This window comes from Taudactylus pleione, unplaced genomic scaffold, assembly GCF_031769625.1.
Source record: "Taudactylus pleione unplaced genomic scaffold, aTauple2 ptg000198l, whole genome shotgun sequence".
Lineage (NCBI taxonomy): Eukaryota > Metazoa > Chordata > Amphibia > Anura > Myobatrachidae > Taudactylus > Taudactylus pleione.
In genome coordinates, this window is record NW_028284600.1 from 5801766 (window position 1) to 5829488 (window position 27723).

The 27723-nt window shown below is 46.4% G+C and overlaps 1 protein-coding gene across 3 annotated transcripts in view; it reads left to right on the plus strand.

Annotated features, from left to right (window-relative positions):
• Positions 1 to 2874: 2874 nt before the first annotated feature.
• The window catches only part of LRRC27 (leucine rich repeat containing 27), a 64166-nt gene continuing 39317 nt past the window's right edge, over positions 2875 to 27723 (plus strand). For all 3 annotated transcript variants that reach the window (XM_088476952.1, XM_088476953.1, XM_088476954.1), the window contains exons 1-3: positions 2875 to 3013; positions 6694 to 6898; positions 12125 to 12255. In XM_088476952.1, coding sequence (XP_088333078.1) covers positions 6716 to 6898; positions 12125 to 12255 — 314 coding nt within the window. In that variant the 5' untranslated portion in view covers positions 2875 to 3013; positions 6694 to 6715. The remainder of the gene's footprint in view (positions 3014 to 6693; positions 6899 to 12124; positions 12256 to 27723) is intronic.

Genomic DNA, 27723 nt, shown 5'->3' on the forward strand with positions numbered 1-27723 from the left:
CAGTCAACTTGTTCAGTGCCTGCTAAGTGAAGGTGTGCAATAACTGCCTGTGTTCCAGTGTTTTGCAGTTAAGATATAAAAAACCCTTGGTGGCTATGGATACTTATGGATTGAACTGGCCTGTAGGCCTGTATTTTCCTATAGGAGTCCTGGCTCTCTAACTCTCACTAGCAGGATCGTAGAAAGCTTGGCCGGGCCCTGGCAATTTTCTGGGGCGTGATCTAATTGTGGGTATTTACAGCACCACAAAATGGCAAAGGGCGCTGAACAGTGGGGCGCTGTGAGCCCCTCAGCCAGGGGCAAATATAGGGGGGGGGATCAATGTGATTGCTCACGCTCACACCCTTGCACAGGCAGAGGGTGACTCCCTGACCCCACTGCAGCCAAGCACACAACAGCGTGTACTGGGGGGATGCAGTCGGTATGCCGATGGTCTACGTGCCGACCGTTGGCATCTCGACTGTTTAATCCCGGCAAGTGTCTAATGACCGGCGTCGAAATCCCGACGCCGGTCATTAGACCTACGACAGGAGCCCGACACCAAGCTTAACGATCGAAGGTAAGATGGGCGCCGGGTGTGGACAGCCGCGGGGGAGGGGAGGGCTAGGGGCTTCCGGGGGGAACTTAGGGTTAGGCAACCCCCCGGGAGGTTAGGGTTAGGTTAGGGAAAGGGGGGGTTAGGGTTAGGCACCCTCAGGGGGAGGTTAGGGTTAGGCACCCCCCCGGGAGACTTAGTTTTAGGCGGCGGGGAAGGGGGGGGTTAGGTTTAAGCACTTGGGGCGGGAGGTTAGGGTTAGGCACCCCTAAGGGAGGGTTAGGACGGGGAATTAGATTAGTTTTACTTACCTGAAGGACGATCGGGATTTCCTCCTGTGTCGGGCTGCCTTGCGGCCGGCGGTAAATCATATGTATTCCGTACTGGGCTGGGGAGAGAGGCTGCTGCTAACAGGTAAGAGGACACGGGATTATTTTACCCACTCCTTTCCCCCCCCACCCCCACATGGCAGCCCTGCACACTAATATGCCCCACACATTGTAGTGAAACCAAGCATTGTGCTGTGAAATATAGAACATATTACAGGTGTGCTTGGAACCACAGACCAATCAGACCCAGTACTATGCAGGCTGATAAACTTATCAATTCCTTACAGATAACATCCTTATGGACGCTCGCATAGCTGTGGGTTACCACCCACAGCTATAGCGAGCGTCCATGATGATGGTCGCGATGGTCAAGACCATCGAGACCATCGGGCTTGCGAAGGAGACCCTGCGGTAGGGTCTCGCTGCCGCAAGCCCTGGAGTGATTTTGGCTCTATCAGAGCCAAAATCACTCCCACTGACATCACTACTGATGTCAGTGGGCCGGCTTCAGACGGTAGGCGTTCCCATGGGAACGCCTCCGTCTGGCAGCCACGCCTACCAAAGGGGGAGTGCTGTCACTCAACATCGACAGCACACCCCCTTTGGTGCGAGACCCGGAGCGACGGAGAGCCCGTCGCTCGCCGGGTCTCGCGCATGCACACGACGGAGCTCCCTCCGTCGTGCTCATGCGCAGTAGGGCACCATTGACCCGCTTGCGAGCGTCCTGCGCTCGCGAGCGGGTCTGAATGACCCCCTCTGTGTGGCATAAAGTACAAACTCTGGTGGCGCCATATTCACAAACTGTGCTGCTGTTCCCAAATCCTCTCAGTCTCCCAGAATGCTTGTGGTGTCAGGCATAACACACATGGCATTCTGGGAGAAGCTGCGGGAGAGAATGGAGCAGCAGCAGAGCATTCACTTTCCGCTGGGCATGCCCCTTAGATGGATGAACAGGGGGCATGTCACGAGGCCACAACCCCCTTTTCCAGAGCGGTTGCATTAGAACGCCCTCCTTTATTTCTGCTTGGGTTTTTTTTTTGGGGGGGGGGGTAGCGCCAAATGGAGCTTTCGCCTTGAGCTCCACAAGGTCTAGAACCAGCCCTGTTTGTGCATACTAACGAGCTGTGCTGCATACACCACTTCCGTGTCTGCACAGTAGACAATGGATGGCAACCCACTGAAAAAACACTACTTGATGGAAAAAGTTTTTTCATGATCAGGAACGTCAATGGTTGCTAACCATTGGTTTCCACTGTCCATCCTTAACTAGTACGCACTTTAAGTTACAAGTTGATACTACATATATACTAACCTCCATACTCTGGACTAGACTTCAGACACTTTCTTGCTGTTTCTGGAAGTAGTTATTATAAGAAAAAATAAAGTAAATAAATAAATAAATGGTACCATTACTGTGTTCTGGCGAGTATTATCAGAAAATAAAAGTGCTGCCCCTAACAACTGATGCCCAAGACAACCTTACTGCACCAGTCCTGGCTCCTAGTTTTGCTGTGTCAATTACATATATTGCACTGTTCCTATTCTGTGCTAAGAAAGCACAACGTGGGGAGATGTATCAAACCTTGGAAAGAGAATAAGTACCAACCTTGTAATTTTACAGGCTGTGCTGGAAACATGACAGAGGCTCATTAGTTGGTACTTCATATTTCTCCAAGGTTTGATACATCTCCCCTTAAGTACGTTATTGGCCATTTTCTTAATATAGCATAAAATATTGTGCAAGAAAGGCACAGACTAAATTAAATAGATCATTCGGCTTTCTTATAATTACACATAACATTCTAGCTAACATGCAGTGTGTCCATAATAACACATAGTACCGTAAACTGAACATGTGTAAATATATTAAATACTATATTCGGCAGTTATTAGCCTCACAATAACAATTACTGGCAAACAGCTTACTGCTTAGTTTCGCTTTCATATATTTGACTCTCTTAAGGAACCGTAGGCATGGGTTGCCCTGGCAACGCGTCGCTGTACGGACTGTACCCGTGTGATGTTTTTTTTCCGCCGTACAGGAGCTGAGTGACCGGGTCCGGGGGGGCATGCTGACTGGCCACGCGTTACCCATCCGAGCTCTGGGAATCTCTAGGCACGAGCTGGGGAGCAGCCGGTACTCGGCCAGGTACTGTAAATAGCTAAACCCGAAGGCAGCAATTACTGTGGGACTACAAATCCCAGCACCTTATTCCAGGTCCTGCTCTGCATGGGTGATTAGTAATAATAACACAGTTATGTGGTTAGATGCCTATATGGCAGCTTCACTGGTTTCTTGATTCGACCCAAATAAATACATTTCCCGACATTATTTTTTTCCCTATAGTTTACAAGATAAAAGTAATTTGCTATATATAATATATATATATATATATATATATATATATATATATATATATATTATATATAGCAAATTTCCAAATGTGCATTTGGATAGAGAGTCGAGGTGGCTTAAACGTGACAAAGAGAGAGCCTGATGATCTTTAAGGTATGGCTACTATTGCAGAATACGCCCATTAATATATGTTATTATAATGTTTTGGTTTAGTAATTACTATGGCTCAGTAATAACTGTGCCCAATTTGTTGCAAATAATTTGCAGCAGTAGAGCTAAATCTACTAAAGTCAGTGCTATAGCACAAGTGTGCCCTTAGGTCACACACGCACACTGTGAGGACTAGTGGTGGTGGAGGAATCCTCGCCTTAATCCGGTCTCCTTCCTATACAAAAATGTATACACATGAGTGTAGTACCTTACACAGGAAAATATGATAATAGGATATACAATTTAATTAGCTCATATAGGGGCCTATTCGAGGTGAGCAGCCCCATTATACATACAGAAGCATTACTTTACGCATGTTTCTTGAATAAATTATGGACCAATTCACCATCTCTGTATAGGACACGTCCAATGTCCGAAGTGCCCCCATGAGATAGCGTTAGCCCACTGAGCCCTGCTATATATATGAATGTATACACAGAACATTACTTCTCTAAGGCAATCTAACAACACACACAGGATAATTGCTTCAAGCAGTAAACAAACATTTGTACTAGAGCAGCATTGCACTCGTTTGCTCTTAAAAATCTTCCCGCCTACAACTAGCAAAGTATCACGAGTGTCCATGAGTTTTTGAATTCTATTTTTACACCTGTTGATTTTATGATTTTATGAAAATGTTTTGCAATAATATTAAAGTATGACAGTTTGTTATTTTTGTGTGCATAGCCTATATTAAACATTGTGACTTTCTTTGTCATTTTTAACTCCCATTAATAAAATTCTGTCCTTTTGTTCATAACTAAGGGCCTGACTCAAAGACGCACTCTAATGCAATCGCATGGTTGCAAAGTTTACCCGAGCATAAGTATAGCCACTGCTGCCTTCTCATATGCGAATAACATTGCTTACCTGTGTAAATATCGGTAACATCGACCTGCCATCTTGCCCTTGCTGCAGGTCTGACCTCCTGCAGCCTTGGGAGCTCTTCTGACACGCAGAGCTGCATATGCAATTGCAGTGGCTAATTTATGCACGCCCACGAAACGGCGTTCAAACGGACAGACACGTCTGCATTTTTCAGACCCACCCCCAAACTCTGACAACTTGTCAATCACTCTGTGATGGATTCCTCTGTGAATCTGTGGTTGCAATGCGATCGCTGCACATGCGTAGTGCGGCTTATACAATCGCTCGATCTGTGTGCGTAATCGCCTTTGCGTCCAGCTCTGAATCAGGCCTGAAGAACATACGTTATTTGCTTGGTTGATTGTAAATGCTCCATTTAAGGCAGATCACTGCTTGGATTACAGTAGCTGTGATTAATTGAAGTTGTGACTGAGGGCCTGATTCAGAGCCGGATGCTCTGACCAGAGCGCTCGCTCTGAATCAGTGCCCTCCTACCTAAAAATGGAGTGGCCTCCCACAGCATATGCGAACGGCCAAAAAGATGGTCGCGATGGTCAAGACCATCGCGACCATTGGGCTTGCGACGAGACCCTGCGGTAGGGTCTCGGTGACCGCAAGCCCTGGAGTGATTTCGGCTCTATCAGAGCCAAATGTCAGTGGGGCCGGACCCAGACGGTAGGCGTTCCCATGGGAACGCCTTCGTCTGGCAGCCACGCCCCCGGCACGCCCACCAAAGGGGACGTGCTGTCAGTCACCATCGACAGCACGCCCCCTTTGGTGCGAGACCCAGAGCTCCCTCCGTCGTGCGCATGCGCATTGGGGTAACATCGACCCACTTGCGAGCGTCCTGCGCTCGCGAGCGGGTCTGAATGACCCCCTGTATTTGGATACAGGTCAGGGAGTAACTGAAGTCTTCTGCAAAGTGTTAGTTTTGGAACTAAGGCCCTGATTCAGAGTCGCTCGTAAGCGGCCGCTCGTTCGTTCTGACCGATGTTCGCACATCTGCGCATGTGTACGGATTTTAATACGCAAGCGCGAACCAGTCAGTGCGGCCGAAAATCGTTTGTTCGCTATATAGCGAATGCCTGCTATTTTGTGTGACAGAAGGAGGCGTATGTGGGTGGTAACAGGGGAAGGTGCTTGAAAACGGGGGTGTGGAATTCGAACGCAGGCATGCTTAAAGGTCAAAACGGGCGTTTTAAGGGAGTGCATAATTAATACAGTAGCATCATTGACCACGTCACTTGTTTTTTTTTTACTCAGAACTGCTCGCAAAATAGCTGTTGAAAAAACCAGCCACAAGAATAGCGAGCAGTTCATACGCTGTTCGATGTCCTCGATTAATCTAATAAATAGCGGACATGACGTATGCTGCGAGCGGCAAGGGGGCGTATTTTTCAAAATTACAACCGCAAGTTTTGCTCGCTCGTTCGGACTTAGAGGCGTGAACAGACTGCAATTAGCGAATGGTTCATTTGAATAGCCACCCCTTGTTTTAGAACGAACGACCGCAAATAGCGAGCGGCTCTGAATGAGGGCCTAAATCTTTGGCAGAACTATGTAAATAATAGTGAGGGTAAAAAATCATTTTGGGAAAGTTCAACCATTTTTATGCAGTCATTGAGTTTTTGGTTTGAATTCCTTTCATACCTTCATATTGCATCTGCTTATGTGAGTGTTGTGACATATTGGGGCTTCATAGATTACACCTTCTTAATCAATTCTAGTAGTCGTAGATTAGAATACAATTAACAGGCTCTCAGATTTCCACAGCTTTTGGTCTATCTTCATGTATAATGTATAAGAGGGTGAACAAGAAATTTACAATTCAGAAGCCAGTCTGCAAACTGTAAGAGCAAGCAGGATATTTTAAGGAACTAGGAAAATGGTGAATACATTGATACTGAAATTAAGTTTGGCACACTCATTTTCAAGTACCCCAAATTTGCTGGGACTAATTATTTCACCCCAAAAAACTGCTAAATGCCATTCTTCATCACTTGTGCAAAGATGCTTTTTTGGTGCAATTGACAGCACTTAAGTACCTCAAATAGCTTCAGTATGGCTAAACAGGGACATCTAGATTGATCCCCATTGTTAGTTCATCTTTTGGGGGGGGCGTCAGGCTGCCAATTCTGCCAACACTTTTTGCCTGTTAGAGTTTCGCCGGGACGCGTTTTCACGTCCTTTGGAATTGAATAGGGAGAAAAGTGGACGGGAGCGCGCGCGGAAAGTGTTTTCTCAAAAAACACGCAAAGTAGGCAGAAAGTCCGGCAGGCGAAACTTGCCGGAGTTTTCGCCTGCAATTGAATACGGGCCTGTGGCTGATGTTCAACTGTGCATCTTAATGTCATAATTTTATAATTCCATCATCAAGTTTTCTTGTTCTGTTCCAGCTTTTACAGCCATTAATAGGCAATGGATACAATATCTTCTAAAGACAATATTGTTATTCATGATGTCATTGTAAATTATACTGGTAACTCAATGAAACAACTACATGGAAACAGATTCTCCGCTAACTCTGATACTTTGGACCTAAGTAAGAAAAAACTACATTATCTGAGTGAAGACCTTTACAGAGACTCCCCCGGCATAAAGGTATGTTTATACACCCTGTAAGTATATAGAGGCTGTAGAACACTGTAGCACCGTCCTACATCTCTATAAACAAAACTAAGAGACAAAAATATAATAATAATTTACAATAATAATAAAAACTTACATATTTTGTATTTCATAATTTAATGAACAATTATCAGACTTTATGGATTAGCATCTTTTGTAAAACCTTAAAAGTGTTGTCGTGTTGATTGGAAGAGACAAGAAGATCATTGATTACCGTATTACACCTTTAGATTTTGTTTGAACAGTGACAATACATTTCTGATTAAAATTTAGCACCGTGCTGCTTGCCTTGCTTGCAGAGCAAATCTAGCATGATGAATACATAAAGGAAAATTCAATTGTTTTTTGGATGCCCGACGGAGCTGTTCAGTTGCTTTGCTGATGTGATGAGGTGTTCCTTGGGTGCCCACCCTCCTGAGGTGGCGAGCAGAGATGTGGGAAAAGTCCGGCTTGTGGGCTTCCAATCTGCAGGTTTGGCAGCGCCCCAAATAGTTTAGCCACTTTACACTTCTACACCTCGTGCCTTTGGGTGTGACATGGGCAAAAATAAGTGCCCAAAGCAATTGACCATCGCCCCCTCACTTTATATGGGAGATTGGGCGTTAGAGGGAGCGATAAAACAAATTAATTTGCCCAATAGAGGTTGCGGGAAGTAACAGCAGAGTATTAAATTTAAGCTCTGACCTTTGTGGATATGGAGTAAAGGTTACATGGGACACAAAGTTTGAGAACACATTTTAGATTGTTCTGTTTCTACAGCCTAGACCAGTGATGGCAAACCTTTTAGAGACCAAGTGCCCAAACTGCAACCCAAAACCCACTCATTTATCGCAAAGTGCCAACACGGCAATTTTACCTGAGTACTGAGGATTTCCCCATAGTTGTGCCCCCAATTCATGTTCTACAATATAGTTATGCCCCAAATCATATTTTGCCCCATAGTTGTGCCCCCAGTTCATGTTCTGCAATATAGTTATAATATATTATGCCCCATAGACATCTATACAGCCCCATCCCTAGTTAACACACACACACACCCCGCTCATCGCGCCACAGATCCGAGAATCAGCTGTCTCCGCGATCTCCATCACTGTTACTTCCGTAGCCATAGAGATGTGCGGTTCAGTTCTCCAGAAATACAAATCCACCCAAATTTCATGAATCCGGACAGATCCAAGTCACGGTTCTTATATCTTGAGGATTTCCAGACAAATCCGAGTTGCGGTTCTGATAGTCCCTCAGTTTGGAATTCAGATTTTAAATCTGAATTTCAGGTTTTGGATTGCAAAAATTACATGATTTTAGCTGTTTTTGAAAACTTTTTAGAAATTTTTGTTTAAAAACAAAAACTCAGATCCAAAACACTTGAGGGTGGTTTTGCAAACACGAAGATGGGAGCCGGACAGGAGTGGAGGGACTCTAATGGATGCCTCTTCGCAATCCGGAACTCCTTCCCATAGGCAAGCAGTAGGGTGCGGGAGCAAACGGCATCTGAAGATGGCAAATGCTCCTGCAGTCAATCTCCGAAAATATCAGAGCATGATAAATTTAGATCCCCATATTAGTGTATGGGGACGGATCAGGGCTGAAAGCCCCAATACTTGATTTCTACAAAAGTAGGGGAAAATTTTAATTTTCACCTGCTTTTGTAGAAATTAAGTGATGATGAATTATCCCCTAAATCATACATGCCTACTCTCCCGATTTGGTCGGGAGCCTCCCGAAAATCAGGTGCCGCTTCCAACCTCCTGGAAAAGTAAGCATGCCTCACGGCCCCTCCAGTCCCCCCCGCAACACCACCCGAAACACCCGCAGCGGTGGGGCTGATGATGCGATTCTCGCAGAATCACGTCATCATGACCCCGCTCCCTGCTCCACAGTGCCGGAAATCTCGGCATTGTGTAGGGGGTGGGGGGGGGGGGCAAAATGATGTGAATATGTGGCTCCGCCCATAGCCCCACCCCCAAACAGCATGTGCCATCCCGGTCATGCCCCTTTTTGCCAGCCCCGCCCCCCTGCTAAGCCGTCCTGGCTGCCTCCCTGCCGGAAAAGGCTAAAAGGATATCGGAAAGTATGCCCTGTATGCCATGTCTTCAAAGTAATAGAGAGCCTTTATATAGGTGGAATTACTCCTTTAATACCATCGTTGTCATTTTTGTTGCTATTTATTTTTGGTTAGTAATGGACTGAATGCTGACCGAACACTAAATCTTCACTAAATGATTCCACAGTAATTCAGTTTAATCCTACGTATTAATTTAGAGCTGTTATAAGCTAGATTTACTGTGAATATAAGTGAATCAGGTGTAAATTCCTTTCTCCCTTTCTCCCTGGCTCAACTTTTACTCAGAGCTCAGCTAATAATTACTGAAAATATGCACAAAAGACTATCATCCCGTGCACCATACGTTTGTATTGAAATGGGGTTGCCACATTCGGGACTTTACTTGACTACAAAAATAATTTCTCTTTCCTATGACAGTACATATTAGGGGACATTATTGAGACCATCAAGGCTGGGTACACATTAGACGACCAGCAAATGACGCGATGGTCATCCAGATTTCCCTTGAACTCCCGTACAAACGCTATAATGCATACACACTATGCAATCTACCAAACGATATATCGTGTGCCATACGGTCGTTTCATCGTTCACTATATAATGTTAACATATCGCCTGGTTGTTCGGTAGAGCGTACACACTGCACGATTTGCTGTAATTCGTTGACGAGATTGGCTGATTGAGCTGTATCCAGGGACGACCTGAAGATGCGAGGATTGATACCGCGGGAATGCGCATAGTGCGTACACACTTGACGATTTGATCGATTTGCCGTTATGATCCGTCGGAATCGGGCAAATCGTTCAAAATATCGTACCCAGCATTACTGTGTCGAAAGCACGGGTTAGAAGATTGTTATCAAACAAACGTTTGCTTTAATTTTCTAAACTGTACTAGGAAAATGGCAACTAGTATTGGATTGTTTGCAGCCCTTTTCAACAACATATTTTATATACAGATGTGTCTAGCCTCCTTACGCGTTAGCCCTTCTAGTTGCGCCATGGCGTGGCGTGCCTCGGTAGTGCTGAGCTTCTTTTCCTGCAACTTTTTCCCTTGAAATGCGTCTTATTCACAAAGCAATGCGAATTGGAAGCACAAGCAGCTCATGTTGATTAAAATGATATGTGTCATGTCTTTATTGTGTGTGTGACTGCGCTGTATCTGCATGCAAAATGCTACGTCGCTAACACTGTAACATAGCACTTTATATGTAGATATAACAGCAGTCGCACACAGAATATAGGCATGTTGTGTGTCCATAAGCTGCTTGTGCATCATATTCAAATCGCTTTGCGAATAAGACACATTTCAAGAGAAAAAGTCACACAAAAATACGCTCGGCGCTACCGAGTTGCAAGGCGCTCACGCGTTATGTTTAACGTGACTTGTAGCACACGGAGGATAGATGTATGTGGACACATCTGTATGAGTCTTAATACACGATCGGGGAATCCGACAATATCGGGCGGTCCCCACACACAGTGCGATCGGGTGGCCGACCGCCCGATATGCTGGCTCCCCCCTCACCTACCCGCATAGCGCTGCATGGGATCACACATCGCATCCCCTGATCGACTGATCCTGCAGTAAGATCAGGGGGTGCGATGTACGACCCCACGGATACGCGCTCGGTCCGACATCAGGCCCATACACGGTGCAATATAGCAGCCACATCATACCAAGTAGTCGGATCGGCTGCTTTATCGCACAGTGTATGGCCCGCATTAGTTCAATCATATTTGATTACTATTTTTTTATTGTATTGTTGTCGTTAGCTGGTAGAGCATATTTTGTTATTTGTTGTGAGAAATGTGTCATTTACACATACAGAACCTCATTCAGAGGCGGTCGAAACGGCCACACGGTCGTACGGGAAAAGGGGCCGGATATGCAAATGATTCCCTCGCAAGTTGCGTCCCTAAGTTCGGATCGGTTACTGGCCAACCAAGGGGAGGAAGCGGTCGGATGACAAAAAATACGCCCCCTTCTCGTACGCATTACACGTCATCTCCAGGCATACAAGGATTAATCGCGAGCATCGGTTACCATCGGAACTGGTCGTAGAGCTTAAGGTTGACCATACCCTCTCTTAAGCTCTACGATCATGTCAGTGTAAAAACCTCCCATGTCACATGTGCCATGACGCTACTTTGCTAATTATGCACTCCCATAAACTGTATGCACTCCCATAAAACGCTGTTCGCATAATTAGGCACGCCTGCATTCGGATCTCCACTCCCCTGTTTTCAAGCACCTTCCCCTGTTACCACCCACAAACTCCTCCATCTGTCACTCAAACTACCGACCTGGCTGTGTTCAAGGAGAGAGACATTTCTGATCGTAGAGCAGCTAGCTTGCGCACGCGCATTGCGAACTTTACGCATGCGCAGTATAGCGAACATCGGTGGCGTACGACCGTGTGGCCGCTTCGACCGACTCTGAATGAGGCCCCCAGTGCTTTTTTTAAACTATTTTTGTGTAAAATGGTTCTTGCTGTCCTTCAGCTAGTATCATCATATTTGCCCATGAACAACCATCAATTGTTAGCCACCGATGGTTGAAGGTTTAACATTGATAATGGAGATCCGATAGTTATCCATCATCAGTAACAGAGAATGCGGCAGTGTTGTTTTTTTTCTCCCCCAGTTCAGGGGGTATGGTGCTTAGCCCCACCCCCAACATGCCCACGTCGCCTCACCACCCACTGGGTCCCGCGTCCCACTAGGTGAGAATCGCTGCCTGCACTGTGCAAACCATGAAACAGCTGGTGGTTTCCTGCCATCGATGTAAAACAGTGATGGCACCATCGATAGTGGAGGTGGAGGCCGAGGTGATGGCATCATGAATCAAGTCCTCTTGGCCTTGTCCCCACTATTCAGTGTTGTAATTATTGGCAAGGGGCAGGGTCACAGGGATGAGATTCCCAATAAATCACATTATATAGTACCCGGACAGACTACTCCTCTGGTAAAGTAGGCAGATCAGGAGGATGGTCTACACTCAAAGGAGTCCGTGAGAGCTCCCGGAAAGCCGGTAGTCTCCCGGGTATGTCTTTACCTACATTTACTGTAATAATATTCTGGATTTCTCTACAAAAACACGAGTGTAAATGTCTTCTCCATGTTTGTTTACAGAATTTGCACCTTGCTGGGAATGCACTGTGTTCTCTTCCTGACGGTCTCTTCCTACATCTGCCATACCTTGTTTGGTTGGATCTCCGGTACAATGAAATCACAAGTCTGCCAGTGACTATTGGAAAACACAGGTACAGCTTATAAATAAGAAAGTAACTATAAGTCTCAGCAGTTTATAGTTTGTATGTCATCCCCCGATCATGCATAGACCCCACTTATTCAAACCGCCACAGGACACTGCAAACTAGCATAACAGTTATACGGTACTTACACTCCTGCTGTATAAACTGGCTGTAGCCCACAAATGCTGGACAGCTTTATATTTTTTGAGCTTGGACATACTCCTCCCACATATAAATCTCTCTGCGCAATTTACATCTGTCCTACCTGCAGTATGTCACGCTATCTGTAGTGCAACATGATTTTACCACTTGTTTTTTTCTTTGCTCCCATCTACCTGATAGTGAAAGTATAAATAGCCTTTTGGTGCTTTCGCACATTATGAGACAAGGTGGAGGCATAGCGCTTGATGCTGAGTCAAGCTTGCGCCATTTTGGGTGCCATAAATTGCACAAATTCACTCTATGCACGCCCACAAAGCGAATGGAGTCCTATACAGACTTGCACATGTCTAACAGTTGAGCCTCCTCACGACTCATCAGGTGGATATGGGAAAGAGAGGGCGTGCAAATGGAGCCTGAGTTCAGTAAAGGCGCAGACCTGCAGAAACACACCTGTACGCCTATTAATAGGCATAACTAGGGTCAGGGCTGGCAACAGAAATCATGGCTCCCCGCAGACTAATGTTTTTCGAGTCCCCTATACCCTCCCAGTAGGTACATGCAGGTCGACCATTGGCTCATCCCCTGTGTCTCTCCAGCCTCATTCCCAACTGTGCCTCATCCTCGCCTGTGTCGCTCCAGCACTATCCCTGCACCAGCCTCATCCATCTGTGCTTCCCATCTCCAGCGATCCACTCATCTCCCGTTTCTCTCAGAATCGTTATCCCCTCCACCATCTCTCAGCTTCATCATCCTCCCCCCCCCCAGTGTCTCTGAGTCATTCCCCAGTTCCTGTGATTCTCAAATTCATTCTCCAGCCCCTATGTTTCTCATCTTCTTTCCCCAGCCCCTGGGTCTCCCAGATTCCTTCCCCAGCCCCTGGGTCTCTCAGATTCATTCCCCAGCCCCTGGGTCTCTCAGATTCATTCCCCAGCCCCTGGGTCTCCCAGATTCCTTCGCCAGCCCCTGGGTCTCCCAGATTCCTTCCCCAGCCCCTGGGTCTCCCAGATTCCTTCCCCAGCCCCTGGGTCTCCCAGATTCCTTCCCCAGCCCCTGGGTCTCCCAGATTCCTTCCCCAGCCCCTGGGTCTCTCAGATTCATTCCCCAGCCCCTGGGTCTCTCAGATTCATTCCCCAGCCCCTGGGGCTCTCATCTTCATACCCCAGACCCCTGGGTATCTCATCTTCATACCCCAGACCCCTGTGTCTCTGCTTTATTCCCCAGCACCCATGTCTCTCAGCTTTATTCCCCAGCCCGTATCTCTCTGATGCATTCCCCAGCCCTTGTGTATTTTATCTTCATTCCCCAGACCTGTGTCTCTCATCTTCGTTCCCCAAATCCCTGTTTCTCAGCTTCATTCCCCAGACCTGTGTCTCTCATCTTCATTCCCAAGATCCCTGTTTCTCAGATTCATTCCCCAGCCCATGTCTCTCAGCTGCTTTTCCTCTTCTTACCTGGTGCCTCAGGCCTGATTTCCCTATGATCCAGTGTCGCGACGTCATGATGTCTCTGCCTGTGCCTTGCATACAGCAGAGGCAAGGGGGACACATGCACTGGGCTCCTGAGATTCCTGAGAGGCCGGGGCCCCTTGGAATCTCAGGAGCCCAGTACAAGTGTCCCCTTTGTACCCTCCTGTCACAGGGGTTTGGCTAGGGTACAGGTACATATAGACGCTGATGATGCTGGTGACTTGGTGCTACCAGGTACTTATACTGTGGCAGCGGATACTTTTAGGCAAACATATATTATTTTTGTGTGCACTTTCTTAGAGTAATTTCCACCAATTTTACAACCAACTTTGCATCAGCCTCATGCATACATGCCTACCCTCCCGGTTTTCGCGGGAGGCTCACGATTTTTCGGGTAACCCCCCGCAACCCCGGAAGGGTAGGCATTTCTCCCGCATTCTGCCCACTTCCTAGTGAAGTGGGCAGAATGAGGAGAATACCCGCGGCGATCGCGGGTCTCCGTTAAGGGGGCGGGCTTAAGATGTGATTCTGCATGAATCACAGCATTTGGCCCCGCCCCCATGTAAATTTCACCCAATCGCGGCAGTTCTGCAGTGAAGGGGCGGGGCTTAATGATGTGATTCGTTAGGCCCCGCCCCCATCGGCCCCCTGCTGCTTCTCTTACCCGGGCTTCTCCCGGGAAGAGATTCTGAAAGGTAGGCAAGTATGGCCTCATGCTGATGGAAGTCCGCTCCAGACCTCCATCTATAGTTCCATGCTATTATTGCATTCAGGCGATATTGTCAGCAGTCCGTCCAGCTAACAATACCGCCTACAGCTGCTAGAAGATCTATGAAATGTGAGACCATGGAAATGGTGCCACGGCCTGTAGTGAGAAGTACACCCCTGCTACATCAACCATATAGAGATGGGGTCAGTGATCTATTGTTTACTTATTGAGTTTTCTAGTTTGTCTCTGTTCTTGTTTTACCACAAAGTCTCATGGGAGGTTTTGGACCCAATATTTCTTTTTATATAGCTTGCTATAGTAGCTCCAGGCCCCCCATGAAAATAGACCCACAGGAGACTGAAAGACAGTGTTGACAGGGAAAAGCCTAATAATCTAATAAGCTAGCTATAGCCCAGAGCACTCTACTTGCACTAAAGATGGACATCGAATTTTGATGGGTTAACACCATCAATGTTTTTCTTGTTATGGTAGTACTTTTAGCATGCGATGGTAGCCGCAATCGGATGGTCTGGAAGTGATGGCCACTTGATGTTAAAATACAGCTGAATTCAGTTGTTTAACATCAAGAACGGCCGCAGGTCGCTATTGCACATGTATATACTGTACCATCGCAATATTTTTCCATCTAATTCTTTTGATGTGATGGTTAGGTTCGATGGTAGAAGCCCAGCCATTTTATAGCAGGTTTCCAATGTCCATCCCTACAGGATCCTCCTACAGGTGTTGTAACACCACCTACCATGTTGCATTGGCCTTAATACCATTGTGACTAATGCTAACAATTTGCTAACGCCGCCTACTATGGCTTTGGGCACCGCCTATAGTTGATTTATTCCAACCTATATGAGGCCACTTTTCATATTTTGCCAGGGCCACTAAGTTCCCAATCCTCCCCTGTCTGGCAAAGAAGAAGCTTGGATCATAAAGAAGATGGAAACCCTTTTTTAAGCACCTTGAGACTTATTAGAGAACAGCGCTTTATAAATAAAATTATTATTTTTATTATTATTTTATACAGTGAAGTTCTTACCCTATTTACCAAGACTTTGTTAATAATAATAATTGAACTTGCTAATTAAGTGAAAGGGGGGACATAAAAAATCGGGAGACGTATCAAGCCTTGGAGAGAGGTAAAACGGAGAAGTTGTCCAAAGCCACCAATCAGCTTTTAACTGTCATTTCAAATATTGTGCTAGATAAATGACAGAAGCTGATTGGTGCTTTGGACAATGTCTCCCATTTATCTCTCTCCAAGGGGTTATTTACGAAGTGCCGGGTTTTATTATGCCCGATAATAAAAAGGGCTGTGCTATTACTAGTTGTGTCTTGCTAGTAAAAGCACTGATATTTTAAATATCGGGTATAAGCACGAACAGAAGTGTTGGATTTTACAACCCGACACTTATTAAATAAACCCCAAAGGCTGCTACATATAAAATATAAATGTGTCTAGCTGTTATATAGCTGTTCAGGAGCACCAGCAGCACAGTACAGTAACAATCATATCAGTAATAATTTGTAGACTCTGTGAAAGTAGTATTCAGTAAAGAATGGAGACTGACAGTGTATACATAATTTTTTTTTTATATATATGTCAAAATATAAAATCAATTTATGCGGAATGACGCAGGGGTGTGAGCTGGAGAGACGTAGGGGTGTACGCTGGAAAGAATGGAATGATGCTGCGTACTGCTGGACTAGCTAGTCTCGCAGCACCCAGCATGGCCGCACCCTGCCTGGGACGCACCGGCCTTAGCTAGTCTTACATTACCCAGTGTGGCCACACCCTCCCTGGGACACGCCTCGATGTGAACTAAAGAGATGCAGTGGTGCAAGCTGTAGAGACGCAGGGGACCGAGCTGGAGAGATGCAGGGGACTGAGCTGGAGATACGCACAGGGGACTGAGCTGGAGAGACGCAGGGGTGTGATCTAAAGAAACGCAGGGGTGTACGCTGGAAAGACTGCAGTGTTGAAAGATGGAGAGACGCTGTGTGCAGCGAGACTAGCTAGTCTTGCAGCACCCAGAGTGGGTGCATTCTGCCTGGGATGCGCCGGTGCTAGCTAGCCTTGCAGTACGCAGAGTGGCCGGTCCCTGCCTAGGACGCGCCAGCCCTAGCTAGTGTCGCAGCACCCAGAGTGGCCGCACCCTGCCTGGGACACGCCGGCCCTAGCTAGTCTCACAGCACCCTCCCTGGGACATGCAGGGGTGTGAGCTGGAGCGACGCAGGGGTGTGAGCTGGAGCGACGCAGGGGTGTGAGCTGGAGAGACAGGTGAATGATGGGTGAATATAATGGCATAACAGCCACATACTTGGGCAACCTCTAGACTCATCCTTCAGCACTCAGGAGAGGAAAAAACCCCTGTGGAGGAAACCTCTGGGGGAACCATGGCTTCCCTCTGGGCATTAAGAGGTATACTAATAGATAAAGGGAGAGGTTCAAACTTTCCAATACTTACCAAAGATCATCAACTGCAGTGTAGACTAAGGGGAAAGGGAGGAGAAGACTTTGTTAGTGTAAGAACAAACAGAGTGACAAACTGTTAACCTTGGTGCAGTAATGAAGAGGAAAAATCTCCATACGTAAATACAGTAGGTTAATCGACTTGCTAACTATTGAGGACATTGAAAATGCCTAAAATATGAACAATTGCCCAAAGGGCCTATTTTATTTCCCCTATATGGATTATAGAAGTAAGTTCTCTTATAATAACCAGTGGGTACACTCTGAAAATAAATTTCCCCAGTAAATAAGAGCTATACAGTAAATGGCTAAAGTTAGATGTTAAATGCGATAAAATAGTAAAATGTACTGATGCAATTGTGTGCGTTCAGGAACAGGTTTCTAGGAAAAAGGCTTTCACACTGAGGGCCCCATTTATCAGCGAATGTCAGTACTAGCGGGCATACTTTGTTCAGTATCACAGTGATACAAACAAATATGCCAGTGATATTTAGCATTACTATCCTCGCTGGCGAGGTCCAGCTATGTTCCTCTCCTCGGCGGCATCCTCCGCTCAGCAGCTGGCAAACTAACTCTGCCAGCAAGAGGCTTTTATGTAACGCGCATGTGCGATGGTCAGTCTGCGTATGCGTCATCTAAAGATGTCAGGAGCCATACAGTGATAAACAGCGGCGATCTAATGCTGGGTACACACTATACAGATATTTCTGCAGATGATGGTCGTTCATACACATGAACGGCCATCTGCTTCTGCTCGCGGGTCGGGGGCGTGTCCCGTCCCCCTCCCCACGGCTGCCGCTGTATGTGTATGGGCGGTCTGCAGACATATCTGTCCATCGGCTGTGCAGCACAGCCAATGCTATATGTCTGTGAGCGACGTGGTTCACAGACATATTGCCTGTACACACTGGCCGACGGCCAGCAGACATATTGCCTGTACACACTGGCCGACGGCCAGCAGATATATTGGCTGATCAGTTGATCGGCCAATATATTGGCCAGTGTGTACCCAGATTTAGATTGTTAAATAGCAAGGGCTAAAAGGGTTATGTATCGTTGATAAACGGAGCCCTTAATATTTGCATAGGCAAAGATACGATCACTTGTTACGGCTCTTTTTCCAACATATTATTTTATATTTTGTTCATTTATAAAAAGGTCAGGCATGTCACTATCTCCAGATCAGTGGCTTAGCCAGCGTGTGACATGAGGGGGAGAGAACAGAAAAAATAGGTTCCCCAGGCCCAGGTGCTTCCTAGGAGACCCTTATAAGGCCCATCAGATGCCCCACATGCTCCCAATCTGTATGTCCTACTGTATGCGCCCCTATCCTGTATGTCCAATATTGTGCCCCCCCAATCTGTATATCCCATATTGTGCTTCCCTGTTTAATCTGTATTATGTCCTGTGTTGTGCCCTTCCCCTCCCCTAATCAGTATATGTCCTATAGTGTAATGTTTTTTGTATTTTCCCCCCACATCTATATGACCTATACTGTGCTGGCCCCAACTGCATGTTTTGTATTGTCTTCTCTCCCCCACCCCAGTCTCTATGTTTTTGTATTGTCCTCTCTCCTCCACCCCAGTCTCTATGTTTTTGTACTGTGCTCTCTCCTCCACCCCAGTCTCTATGTTTTTGTATTGTCCTCTCTCCTCCACCCCAGTCTCTATGTTTTTGTATTGTCCTCTCTCCTCCACCCCAGTCTCCATGTTTTTGTATTGTCCTCTCTCCTCCACCCCAGTCTCCATGTTTTTGTATTGTCCTCTCTCCCCCACCCCAGTCTCTATGTTTTTGTATTGTCCTCTCTCCTCCACCCCAGTCTCTATGTTTTTGTACTGTGCTCTCTCCTCCACCCCAGTCTCTATGTTTTTGTACTGTCCTCTCTCCTCCACCCCAGTCTCTATGTTTTTGTACTGTCCTCTCTTCTCCACCCCAGTCTCTATGTTTTTGTACTGTGCTCGGATCACACACCCCAGTCTCTATGTTTTGTATTGTCCTCTCTCCTCACACCAGTCTCTATGTTTTTGTATAGTCCTCTCTCCCCCACCCCAGTCTCTATGTTTTTGTATTGTCCTCTCTCCCCCACCCCAGTCTCTATGTTTTTGTACTGTGCTCTGATCACACAATTCTAGCAATCTGCCCTTTATCCATCTTTCTCTAACTTATCCCCTGTAAACACCAGCATATCAGTGTGTAACTAACTGTAGGACCATGTCAGTACCATACAATACTCGCATTACATAGGTTACAGTCATAATGATAGAGCCAACTATCCTTTATATTAGAGCTGAGAGGAATGGGGGTCATATGTGACAATAGGAGGGGTAGGTGGGGACAGATATAATTAGGGATGGGGGCATGACTCTTTCTTACAGCGCATGTGGTGATAAAAAGAGATCAGCTTAATCATTGGAATTGGGGCTCAGTTGATTAATATGCCCCTAAACTTCTATGTGTACAGCCATTGTTATCACATGCTAAGCACAGTTACCTCACACTAATGCAAATGGATTTATATGCCGCTGTCTGTATCTAACTCCATCATCCTGTCCCTGCTCACAGCCCATTGTATCACTAATGATCACTCTGCCAGCCCTCCTCACTCTGCACTGTCCTCTGTTACTGTCTCACGTGGACAGTTCTGTCTTTTCCTCGTCCATGACCCAAGTCCTACCAGCCACATTATGTGTGTTTATCCTCCATACCGCCCTCCTGATTTTGCTAATCCTACATTATGAATTCTCGTTCCTATATGTGTTGTTCCTTCCTGTACTTCTCCTAATTATGTGTCCTTGTACATATATTCCCTGTTCTATCTTGTCTTCCCCCTAATATACTACACCCTGCTTTCTTTACCTACCTCCATCATACCCTGCTATGTAGGACTTACCTTCCTCCTTCCTGGCAGTAACTGTAAACTGGAGGCAATTGTAGACAGGATGTTACAGGATGAAGCACTGTGATGTCACAGGATAGGTGTATGATGTCACAGCAACCATAGCAATGCTACTGAGGTACAGCTATCATACATATACATCAATTATGTAACTGAATTTACATGAGCTTGCAATAAAAGAGAAAATAATGTAGAAAATGAACTATAACGCAATGTTGTACAGAGTGCCCCATTATATAAGTGAAGGGAAAATCTAAGTGATATTAAAATCTAGACCAGATCACCTTTTTAGGAAACAAGATTTATAGTACCTACCAGTTAAACCTCTTTCTCCGTCTTCATCTGGGGGACACTTCATTACACCTGGGGTTAGTGTGGGATAGAGAATGTGGTAACTATTTGGTGGTATAAAGCTCCTCCCCTCTAACCTCTTCTCAGTTTGAACTTAAAGAGCCTGAGGGATAGGTTACAGAACAACTATTTCCATCCTACTCATATATTCAACAAATGAGGGAGGGAAACAAAGTGTCCTCTAGATGAAGTCCGAGAAATAGATTTAACTGGTAAGTACCATACATTTTGTTTTCTCTTTCTTCATCTGGGGGACACTTCATTACATTTGGGGATGTAGAAAAGTTGTCCCTAGGGGAGAGAGCGTCCAGACTTATCGGAGCTTTTACTTTACGCTTAGTCAATTTCACTGAGCGCAAAGTCATCAAAACTGTAAAGATTTGGTGAATGTATAGACAGAGAACCATGCATTTATTTCTACACAACTGCTCTGCGGATGCCCCTTTCCGAGCTGCCCATGAAGAACCTACTGAGCGAGTGGAATGAGCAGAAATGTAACTGGAACAGATCAGTCAGCCCCAGTATATGATCGCTAATCCATCTAGCTATCTCCTGCTTAACTGCTGGTCATCCTCTTACCTAGTATCATAAGAGGGAATAGACTATCAGTCTTTCCAATACCTGCAGACCTGTACAAGTAAATACACAATCTTGCTAACTATCTTGTCTGCTTTAGACACTACTTTAGGTTGAAATGAGGGATGTGTATGAACACTGGCCTATCCTTATGGGTGAGTACAAGATAAAGATCCTAAATCTAACACCCTTCTGGCTGATGTAATGGCCAGGAGAAAAACCAATTCCCCAGGTAACCATGTAAGATGTACCTCCTATACCGTCTGAAAAGGAGGAGTCTGTAGAGCAGTGAAAACAAAATTTAAATCCCAAAGCTCTAAAGGATGCCTATATGGTGCTCGTATGTGTAAAATATATACCCACATCCCAAAACCCTATGCCTATAAGTTGCTGTCTATGAGAAGCCTAGAAGAGGAGGAGTAAGAAAGAACCCCTTCCTAACAACATATCCCTTCCAGATGCTAAAATAATTGTCTCATGAAACTACAATCCTGATTTCCTCTTAGTCTGAACTAAGGTATCTAGACAGCCCCTAGTTTCTCTAGGATTCTAACTTCAAACCCATTCTATAATTAATGCCTATACATGTTTAGACAGCAAAGGGCCATAAACAGACTGGTTCTGTTTAAATGGAAACCTTAGTCATGGACCCACTGCCCTGTCTAGTACCTCTGAGTAGCAAACCCTCTTTTGACAATCTGATGCCACTGAATGACTGGAATACCATCCCCTATATCTTCCTAAACAAGGTACCATGGGTATGTGAGGAAAATACCAATTGTATAAAATGTCACTAGGACAAACTCTACTGAAACTTCTGAATGCAGCAACAATCTATTTGAGAGAATGGACTGACGACTGCGCAGTCTTTCTCCCCATTCTCTATTCCTGTTGAGAGACTAAGCAGTCCCATAAACTTCTGCTATAGGAAATATACAAAGAATCGCTCATTCTCAGGGACTTTGGGCCTGATTCAGACCCGCTCGCGAGCGCACAGTGCTCGCAAGCGGGTCGATGGTCCTCCACTGCGCACGCCGTAGCCGGCTCCGGGCGCTCCGTTGCTATGGGTCTCGCAGCAAAGCAGGGCAGCTGTCGATGGTGATTGACAGCTTGCCCCATTTTGGAGGCGGGTAGGGGGGGTGGCTGGGCAAATGGAGGCAGGGGGGGTGGCTGAGCCATTTGTGAGCGGCCCTACTGACATCACTCGTGATGTCAGTAGGTGGACTTCCTGTTCTATTAGAGCAGGAAGTCCACTGGGGCTTGCGGCCACGAGACCCTACCACAAGGGTCTCGTCGTACCATCACCTGGCCGCTCGCATAGCTGTGGGTGGTCACCCACAGCTATGCGAGCGGCCAGAAGGCCGTCTTTAAAAAGAAAAAGGGACACCCTGATGCAGGCCCTTTGTCCTCTTCTTATGAATCATATGCCTGCACCTTGCTGTAGCATTGTAGACTGTGCATACTACAATGTGTTCAGGACCTCACTTAGCTGTAGCACATTGAACTATCAGACTAATCTAGTACCTGCAACATCTGTTCTCACTAGGCCGGGATTGAATCCCAGGATTGGAAACCTCCAATCCTGATCCTGGCATTGGCCATAAATGTGTTTTGGTTTTTTTTAAATGGCGGGCAGTGCTGAGTACCTTCAGCAGAGTGCTTAGACGCTGCCCAGTTCCCCCTTCCCCCGGCTGTGTGCACTGTGCAGCGTGGCATGAGGACTGCGGTCAATCCCGGGATTGAGGTTTTTTTCAATCCCGAATCCCGATATTGAAAAAAAAGCCCCTGGATTGGCGATCTGCAGCACTAACTAGCACTTTCCCGGAGATTTCTGTGAAAAGATCCTGCATTGTGCTATTAGTACATAACTAGGGGCGTATCTATTATGGGTGCAGGGTGTGCGGGGCACACAGGCCACTGGGTCCAGGGGGGCCACACCGCACACCCTGCACCCATATTTTATACTTACCTCTCTGGAGTTCCACGCCTGCGGTATCGACGCTGTAAAAGTCACTGCAGCCTTTTTTTGGCATTTTGCGCATGCGCAGTAGGGAAATCGGCTGGAAAGTGGCAGTGCTGCCCATTTTCCCGGTGACCTGTACAGTAGACTCTGGGCAGACTAGACAGTGCACTGCTGGCCGCTGGAGAGAGAGTAGGGGGCCCTGGACAGAGACTGCACACGGGCCCCCTCTTCTCTTAATACGCCCCTGTACATAACTACAATACATAAAATTATGCAGAAACTGCAGTGCAAAGTAAACTCCTTCCACCAGGCATAGCCTTTCACCTCTCACCATTGTGGTGCTAGACACGTAATGAAGCGATAATGCTGAACTCACAATTTCTTTATAATTCTCCTATTGTAGAGGTAGCAGGGCCCTCCGCAACCTGATACACTCCTGCAATATAACACAGCAGCCTCTTTTAACATCACAAATATCACAATAAGGAGAAACATTCCCCTGAACCTGGTATTATACTGAGCACTTATACAGCATTTATAAAGCATACAGGTAAAACACAAAAAGCTAATTAGCGCCTATAACTCTACTCTTGCAATGACCCAATATGTGGTTAAACTAGCCGTGAGTAAGAAGAAAAAATATATATAATATATAGAAAGCTAAAATAATCCTTCCAGCTCATATAGCAAACATATACATTTATTAGGATAACATATCCATATAGTATCGCATAAAATGTATAAGAAACAAAAAAAAAATACAATAAAAACTAAATAAAATAGCATTATACTCTGAGCCTCTAACTAATATGTAGCAATGTTTAATAGCATGCTGTAATACAGTACCCATCCAATGGTCAGAAAAACGTGTAATATCCTTGGTGTCCCTATTAATCTCAGTGGGGCAGCTGACGACAATAGTGTCTCACAGGGTGTGATGTGTAATCCAAGAAGAGGCAGCTATGTCCTGATGTAATAAACTTGGGTATATCATAGCATAATTCTGCGTAATTATCAATGACTTTCACCGGAGTCTCCCACGGATTTGTATAAGAAGGACTTAAATCAAAGCATACCCGTCCACCACATAACCGTGTCACCAAGTCTCTGTCCCTCCTGCCTCAGCCATCTCTACCTCGCTTACTTCCTACACTCAGGTCCCCCTCTACACACTCATCCCTCATGTCATCTGTCCGTCTCCCCTAGAGTGTAAGCTCCTAGGAGCAGGGTCCTCCTCCCCACTGTCTCACAGCCCTCTTCTAGCACTTCTATGACAGCCTTCACCTTCCCAGCTGTATTGTGTATGGAGAATGGTGTTGCTAATTGTCACTTGTGCTCTGTTTATATTTTGGTTACTGTATTGTAATGTAATGTACTGTGTACCCTTTACTGTATGTACGGCGCTGGGGACCACTTGTGGCGCCCTATAAATAAAATGTAATAATAATAATAAAAATGGCAAATAAATGGCACAGGCTCATAGGACACTTACTGTGTCTGATCGGTGTAGTAGGGACGCGGCTCTCAGTCAGGGATACGATCTGGATGCTGTATGGAGAGCCCGTCAGCACGTCTCCTCTGGCCGCGGTCTCCACGGTGAACTTCCGTCCGTCTCACTTCGTAATGCCTTCCTCTGGGGCTGTGTGCAGGCCCGGCAACAGGGGGGGACTAGAGGCACAGCCGTATTGGGCCCCAAGATTCTAGGGGCCCAAAGACAAACCTAATGGAACTGCTGCCTGCTCTGCTACTGCAGTGATGCAGGGTGCACTGCAGGCATGTTTGGGCCCCGTCACTGCCTGGTGGATCACAGGCAGACGGGGCCCGAACATGCCTGCAGCGCACACTACATCAGTGGGTGAATGTCTGGCGGCAGTGAGTAACACAGAATGAGGAGGCGGTTTGACCGCTCTCCTCCCCTCACGTCTTTTCCTCTCCCTTCTGCTCCGTCCCCTCCTCTTACCTACTCTCCCACACTGACTGCTGTTGCCGGGGCCTGACGTCACACTCTAGTGACTGGCCCCGGCGTAAAAATGAGCGTTCTACTTCCTGTATGCAGCCAGGCATCATGTGCCTGTCTCTCTTTCCTTCTCTCTCTTCCCTCATCCCCATCTTCTCTTATCCTCTGCCCCTATCCGTCACCCTCTCCCTTTTACCCTTACAATATCGCCCTCTGTTTCTCCCAATTACCCTCTGTTTGTCACCCTTTCCCTGTCATCCAAGGCTTCTCCCCATCACCCTATAGGTGCGTACACACGGAACGATGGAACTGGGGATGGGGGTCCATAAAAAAAAAGTGTGTACAGGGCCCCATGATTTCTGTTGCTGGCCCTGGGTGTGTATGTTATAGCCGGCAGGTGATCAGTTTGTATATTCACCGTCTCAGATTGCTCTGCTTACTCTGTGAGTCTTGTTCCAGCAAGAAGGCAATACATGGAGAGCTTGGCCACAAACCAGGGAGATTAAACTTAATTAAATAATAATCACATTCATGTAAGTGACCCATATGCTTTTTAGTAGAGAGGTTTCAAATGTATGTGATCACTAAGTGACATTTTTTTGTCATGTTAACAAATCCCTTTGTTTGTAGACTTCCCCATTACAGGCAAAGTGGGGAGGGCAATTGAGGTGATTGAAGGAAGGCGCTAGCCACAGCCCATGACACAGGACACACCCCCTGTGTAGATCATACTCCCACAGCACTGGTCATGCCCCCCTACATCACTAGTCACACTCCCTGTGTAGATCATACTCCCACAGCACTGGTCATGCCCCTCCTACATCACTAGTCACACCCCCTGTGTAGATCATCCTCCCACAGCACTGGTCATGCCCCCCTACATAACTAGTCACACCCCCTGTGTAGATCATACTCCCACAGCACTGGTCACGCCCCTCCTACATCACTAGTCACCCCCCTGTGTAGATCATCCTCCCACAGCACTGGTCATGCCCCCCCTACATAACTAGTCACACCCCCTGTGTAGATCATACTCCCACAGCACTGGTCACGCCCCTCCTACATCACTAGTCACACCCCCTGTGTAGATCATACTCCCACAGCACTGGTCATGCCCCCCCTACATCACTAGTCACACTCCCTGTGTAGATTATACTCCCACAGCACTGGTCACGCCCCTCCTACATCACTAGTCACACCCCCTGTGTAGATCATACTCCCACAGCACTGGTCATGCCCCCCCTACATCACTAGTCACACCCCCTGTGTAGATCATCCTCCCACAGCACTGGTCACACCCCTCCTACATCACTAGTCACACCCCCTGTGTAGATCATCCTCCCACAGCACTGGTCATGCCCCCCCTACATCACTAGCCACACCCCCTGTGTAGATCATCCTCCCACAGCACTGGTCATGCCCCCCTACATCACTAGTCACACCCCCTGTGTAGATCATACTCCCACAGCACTGGTCATGCCCCCCTACATCACTAGTCACACCCCCTGTGTACATCATCCTCCCACAGCACTGGTCATGCCCCCCTACATAACTAGTCACACTCCCTGTGTAGATTATACTCCCACAGCACTGGTCATGCCCCTCCTACATCACTAGTCACACCCCCTGTGCAGATCATACTCCCACAGCACTGGTCATGCCCCCCTACATAACTAGTCACACTCCCTGTGTAGATCATACTCCCACAGCACTGGTCATGCCCCCCCTACATCACTAGTCACACCCCCTGTGTACATCATCCTCCTGCAGCACTGGTCATGCCCCTCCTACATCACTAGTCACACCCCCTGTGTACATCATCCTCCCACAGCACTGGTCATGCCCCTCCTACATCACTAGTCACACCCCCTGTGTACATCATCCTCCCACAGCACTGGTCATGCCCCCCTACATAAGTAGTCACACTCCCTGTGGCAGTGCACAATAGGCCCTTCGTAAATTTCAGCTCCAGGCCCATGTGGACGATAATCTGGCACTACAGTTACTGATTTATTATTGGACCATATGACGTGGCTTTTTCTGCCCTTAAAAAAGTGCGATTGGTTTTTCTACCTGCTTTATACAGACACGTCATTTATTTTCAAATGCATAATCCATAAATTCTATTGCTCAAAAGTTTTTTCAAGTATATTATATGCCCCTAATGACAGTCGCCCTATATTTGTCATACATTTTACATGACTCTTTTCAACTTCACAGATCACATCTTAAATTTACGTTTTTAATTATGTAATTGAAACGAATGTAAACAGATGTCAATGTATTTAAAGTGCAAGCTCTCTTAGCCGACTCCAAAGTGGTACGTAATTGGCGGAAAGTGCTGGTCTTGATTGATTGTCGGAGAGCTCTTGATCCCCAAGAAGGAGTACGGCTGCTGCTCTTCTGAGAATGGCTTGTACTTGATCATTGATTTGTTCCTCTTTAGAACACTGTATTATTTCAAATGCCGTCTTCCTCCTGTGTCCCAGTTGTATGGTGACGTAGGGAGATTTAGTGCTGTTATTATTCTAACCCAGACATACGGTAACAGCAAAACTTTCCTGACACTGACACAATGTTAATTGCCCCTTTTTTTGTTCTTATGATGCCCATTAGGATTTTCATGTAGCTGGATACAGTTGGTTTTATTTTTTTGGAGCATTTTGGGTATTGGGTTCCTGCACAGCTCTCCAGTGGTGCAAATCCATAAAAGGTTACCTCTGATTCCTGATTATCTGTGTATTTAATCACTGCATGGATTGGATACCAGTATTAATTTTCTCCCAGGAGACTGAACAGTGTGTTTCTTAAGCCGCATATCAAGTATGCGATTTTAATGAGCGATTGAACGACATCTTAATCGTTCAATCGCTCATTAATCGTGAACAATAATGTCGGAAATGACCAGCGAT